Raw genomic sequence first — 5,525 nt, 5'->3', positions numbered from 1 at the left:
GCACCCGGGGAAGCGGGTGACATGCACAGCACCGCTGGTTCCTGTGGCTGGAGGGCTGGTGACTATTGCACTGCGGCTGCGAGGAGCTTGTCCTGCTCCAGGAGCTTGTCCTGCTCCAGGAACCTCCCCTGCTCCAGGAACCTCCCCTGCTCCAGGATCCTCCCCTGCTCCAGGAACCTGCCCCTGCTCCAGGAACCTGCCCCTGCTCCAGGATCCTCCCCTGCTCCAGGATCCTGACCCTGCTCCAGGATCCTCCCCTGCTCCAGGATCCTGCCCCGCTCCAGGAACCTCCCCTGCTCCAGGATCCTGACCCTGCTCCAGGATCCTGCCCCGCTCCAGGAACCTGCTCCTGCTCCAGGATCCCACCCTGCCCGTGCTGGAAGGCTGCCAGCCAGCAGCGTGCGGTGCTGGGGCGATGCGGTACGAGCCGATGAACACTCGTGCCACAGGTTTGCCACGGGAGCTGTTAGTGCGAAGATCGGAACTTGTTGTGAGTCTGCCAAGATTGGAAACAGTGAGGTAACACAGCGAGGATGAAGGAAAAGTCTTAAAGTGCCGATACAGGGGTCTGTGCTGTACAGGAGAAGGGCAGACAGAGAAATTACTGAGCAGAGAGGAATCCAGCTCCGGAGCCACCAGCTGCACTCCGGCTCCTCCTGATTTCTGCTGCCATTACAGGTGTCACAAGCAGCAAGGGCTTAACTCCAGATGTAACTCCTCCTTTCCTGGAGTCCCAGCTCAGAGAGGACCTTGCCCTGAGCCAGCTTTAGGAGGACAAGTACTCCAAGGTGTGTTTCCCCACAGGAGCTGCAGATAGTGCAGAGCTCCCGTTTGGAACGGAGCCAGCAAAGCCCCCAGGGCATCCTCCCAAATCACAGCTGCTTTGTGGCAGAGAGATGAAGCAGATCAGACAAGTGGTAGTGCAAGTATTGCTCAACACAGCCTCGAATATCAGATCCTCCAGGTTTGATAGAGGGAATGATGAGAATCGAGTTATTGATCAATTTCTGAGTGCAGCTGAACACCACGGGTAGAGACTGTGACCAAGAGATCAGTCAACACCACTCATCCATCCCATCCCGCTCGGCCGCTCTGCGCTCTAAGCCTGGAGGAACACACGAGTGAGTCAGAAGGAAAAAAGGTCCCTCTTCAAACCCAAACAACATCAGGTGGATTTTCCAGCAGGAAACGTTCTCCTGTGCTGAGCACTTCTCTGTGGGTCAGCAGGACGCAGGGAGCTTGGTCTGCCCGGTGTCACCTGCGTTACTCAGTCACTGAGATGCCTCTTCCCCGGGGAATCTCGCCTCAGCTCCGGTGTGGAAGCCATTCAGGTGCAGATGAATCTACAAGGGGACACCCCAAGTCGCTTGAGAAAGCAGGTGTTTTTGATAGACACAGAAGTTTTTCACCAGCAGACCCAGCTCACACGTGACAGGGCAGGGTCAGGACAGGAAAAGGCTTTTAAACACGTTCTAAAGGTGGGTGCCCCACACACAGGCACCCCGCTCACCTTCAGCACAGGCAACACCATGCTGCCTCCCAACTGCGACCTAAAAACATCATCACAAGCAACCCCCGACCTTGGGAATCCCTCTGAATCCACTTTGCTCAGCCCCCTGAGCCACCAGAAACAGCACTAAGCTTTCAAACAGCCTTTTGGCCCCGTTGGTTTGTACCTCAGAGGGTTCTTTCCAGGGGAGACAAAGAGGCGGCAGCAGTTCTGAAGCGCAGACGCTGGTGCCAGACAACAGCCTCCCCCCAGGAGCCTCCTGGTCTCTGGGATGCAGGTTTTGGAGGGGTGTGGTTCTCACAGCCAGTTTGAGTGGGGTCTAAACCACACTAACAAACCCCAGTCTGGACACAGAAACTTCCCCAGGCATGGAAAGAACATGACATTCATCTCCAGCGTTGCCTCACATCATCACAATAAACAGAGGTTTAAAAAAAAAACAACCAAAAACCAAAGCAAACAACACATCAGCTGATCTTGCATGATCTCAGATGTTCTAATCCCATAATCAGAAGTGTTAAAAATAAATAAAAACAAAGATATCTTTCCTAGCAAGGCTTTTCTTGCTTAGAAATACCACAGGGGGCTGCTACCACCACATGGCACCGGGCAGAGCAGCCCAGGAGTGGTGGCTGAGGAGCAGCATCTCCTAGGAGACTCCAGAGGGAAGCGCCGTGCCGGGGCACAAAGCTTTTGGCACTGACAGGAACAACGTGGGAACATCCCCACGTTGGTGGCACAACCTTTATGGCACAGGCAGCAGCACAGAAGCTTTGAAAGGAAAATCCTCAGCATCCAGGCTCAGAAAGAGGCAGTTCTGCCCCGTCCAGAGCTTCCCAGGAGTGTCCCAGGAGAGGTAGTGGAGACATGAGAAAGGCTCAGCCAGAAGCAGCATGCAGTGACGCTGACCCTGCTTTACCACAAAGCATAAAAGTCAATTCCCCAACAACAACAATAACAAAAAAACCCCCAAAACACAACAAAACTCTTATGGATACAACGTGGAATCCAGGACATTCATCCCCAATGGCTCCTGAGCACTAGGACCTCAGAGCCAGTCTGCTCTCACAGCGTAACTTCAGCTGAATTGCACTACGAAAAGCATCTAAAACCAAGGGCCCCCTCCCTTCTGTTCAGTTCCCTTCTCTCCTTAAACGCCCACCCTCGACCTCAGGCGCTTTGAGGATTCCCAGTGTCCCTCCCACCCTTCTCAGAGGTCACCCAGCAGATAGGATGTGACAGATTAACAAGGCACAGCGCTCTACATTCACAGCAGCGGCCACCTCAGCGCTCACCGGCGTCCTTCCACGTTCCAGATTTTAACAAAGCTGAGAGAAACTGGCAAATGCTTTCTGGAGAGAAACTCCAGAGAGAAAGCAAATGCTTTCTGCACACCTTCCTCCCACCCACCCAGGGACAACCTGTCCTGGGAAACGCCAGGAAACTCAGAAAAATGCAGGAAGGGACACACCATCCGCGAGTGCCGCACACAGACGGGTCACTCACTCCAAGCTGCCACCACGCCAGGGAGCTGCTGAGCTACACTCACGCAGGACACTGGTGATTAAAAATACTTGATGTGGCTTTTACACCTCTCTGGTCTCCACCCTGGCTCCACAGAAAGGACCAAGAGCATTTAGGGCTCTGGCAGAAGCCTGTGGAGCACTGTGTTATTTTAGGGGCTGCACACTAGTAAGAAGCGATCCCCGAGACAGCCCACCTCTCTCTCCATCCCATAATCCCCCCAGCATGCTGCCACGATATGCTTTTAAAAGTTAATAGTGTTTCCTTCTAACATTTAAAAACAAGAGTGCCTGGTGTTTTATGTGATGGAACATCTAGAGGGAACCACACGGAAAGGCATTCCCTCAGACAGGGGTTTCTGTGGAGCAGAGACATTGGCAAACACATCGGCTCCTCCGGCCCGTCCCGGCGTACGGGAGCGACCGCGGGCAGCGTCAGCGTCAAGCGCGGATGATCTCGGTCAGACTCTGAGCACGCAGGCAGAGAGGTTAGATTTTGTACAAAAAGCTGGGAACATAGTCAAATCTGAGCAGAGGGTTGACCCCCCGGCCAGGTTCCTGAATGTACTGCAGCTTCAGCAGCTCGGCTAAATACTGTACGATTTTGATATCTTCATTGGCAAGGCCCAGTTGAAGCTTCAGAAAGTTCATCCTGCGATTCACAACGGATTCCTCCGGTTCCCTTTCATTGATGGGAAGGTGCAAATGATGGCAGAAGGTGAAGAGGAAGGCTTTTGAACACAGCTGGGTGAGGATACTTTGGACGTGCATATAGTAGGTGCTTCCTCGTTTGATCTGGGTGCGGTGGTCTGCCAGCCGGGACACCAAGGTGCCCTTGTAAAGCGGGCAGCGCAGAGTCTTACTGTCGGCGTCCAGGATGCTGACGTACCGGCTGTACCGGCTCAGGGCGGGCAGGACGTTCACCCCCGCAGGGGACACCATCCTGAAACAGCAAGGAGAGAGGTCACGGCTGGAGGGGACCAGACAGTTACGCAGCAGACTGTGTCCAGGCCCCTGGGTCTCATGTATCTTCCCTCAGCTCGTGAGCTGGTGTGAGAGGCTCTGCGGGCAAATAAAGTCTGAGATGGAGGAGAAGGGACAGTCACAGAATTGCCTGGATTGGAAAAGCCCTTGAAGCTCATCGAGTCCAACCATGAACCCAACACTGACAAGTCCCCGACTAACCCATGTCCCTCAGCACTGTGTCTACACGACTCTTCAATCCCTCCAGGGATGGGGACTCCACCACTGCCCTGGGCAACCCCTTCCAATGCCTCAGAACCCTTTCAGCAAAGAAATTCTTCCTCACATCCCATCTCAACTGCCCTGGCCACAACTGGAGCCCATTTCCTCTTGTCCTGTCACTTGTTCCTTGGTTGAACAGACCCACCCCCACCTCTCTCCACCCTCCTCCAAGGGACTTGGACAGAGCCAGAAGGTCTCCCCTCAGCCTCCTTTTCTCCAGGCTCAACACCCCCAGTTCCCTCAGCCACTCCTCACAAGATGTGCTCATCACAGTCTCTCCAGCCTGACAGATCCCAGAGGACCTGGATCCCCTGGATCCCCACACGCACTGATCCGCACGGCGTGTGCTGCAGATAAACCACAGTGCTTTGGGGCAGCTTCCCTCAACAACACGGAGGAGCAGTGATGGGACATCTCTGGTGAACAGAAGCCAATCTCACAGCAGCTGGTACCTTCTGGATGTGACAACAAGGACTTGGAAACCCAAACCTTGCCCAGAGCTCCACTTTCCCCCATCTCACTGGTTTGGGAGGGAGCTGCTCCGAGGTGGTCAAAGCCCTGAGCAGAGCAAAACCTTCTGCCCTTCCTTTAAAAAAAAAGAAACCATCCTTAAACCAGAATATTCCCTGGCTCAGCCCGGGCATTTTTCACTCAGGTGTGAACCCACAGCAAGTTCACAACATACAATGATCCCACAAGCCTCAATTAACATCATTGAAATGCAAATTACGAGCCTACACAGACTCTGTCTTCTTCTGCTCCTCAGTTCTGCGTGGTTAAAATCACTGGGTTGAGATTCAGCTCCCACCCTCAAACCCTGACTGCTGGTGTGGGGGCTGCCCCAGCCTCAGCAGACACAGCACCCTTACCAGGATTAATTAGTTAATTAATTAATTAATTCCCCAAACCCTTGTACAAATGGTTTGCTGAGAGCACCCACGTTCAACTCACCATTTAATTAACATTCCACGGAGCAGGGTTTAAAGGACTGACACATGGTACAAGCAGTTCTTGAAAAGAATGACTTTTGTTTATAAAAATTGCATCGAACCGCAAACATTGAGCAACAAGGAAACACTCGGGGCTTTTCAAAACCTCCCCGACAGACAGAGCAGCCTGAGAGCTGGCAGAGCTGCCATCCTGCCTCATGAGCACAGAAACGAGGGACAACTCACAGCTCAGGGTAATTTCATAGAATCACAGGATCCCAGACTGGTTTGGGTTGGGAGGGACCTTAAAGCTCATCC

General features: G+C 53.4%; 1 protein-coding gene across 1 annotated transcript in view; it reads right to left on the bottom strand.

Annotated features, from left to right (window-relative positions):
• Positions 1–3,522: 3,522 nt before the first annotated feature.
• Positions 3,523–5,525, bottom strand: part of SMCR8 (SMCR8-C9orf72 complex subunit) — a gene marked incomplete at its 5' end in the record, with an annotated part of 4,443 nt that continues 2,440 nt past the window's right edge. Inside the window, one exon of the mRNA XM_010163229.1 lies at positions 3,523–3,976. Coding sequence (XP_010161531.1) covers positions 3,523–3,976 — 454 coding nt within the window. The remainder of the gene's footprint in view (positions 3,977–5,525) is intronic.

The sequence above is a fragment of the Antrostomus carolinensis genome, unplaced genomic scaffold, assembly GCF_000700745.2.
Source record: "Antrostomus carolinensis isolate BGI_N321 unplaced genomic scaffold, ASM70074v2 scaffold27442, whole genome shotgun sequence".
Taxonomy (NCBI): domain Eukaryota; kingdom Metazoa; phylum Chordata; class Aves; order Caprimulgiformes; family Caprimulgidae; genus Antrostomus; species Antrostomus carolinensis.
This window is presented reverse-complemented; position numbering and strand designations above follow the sequence as displayed.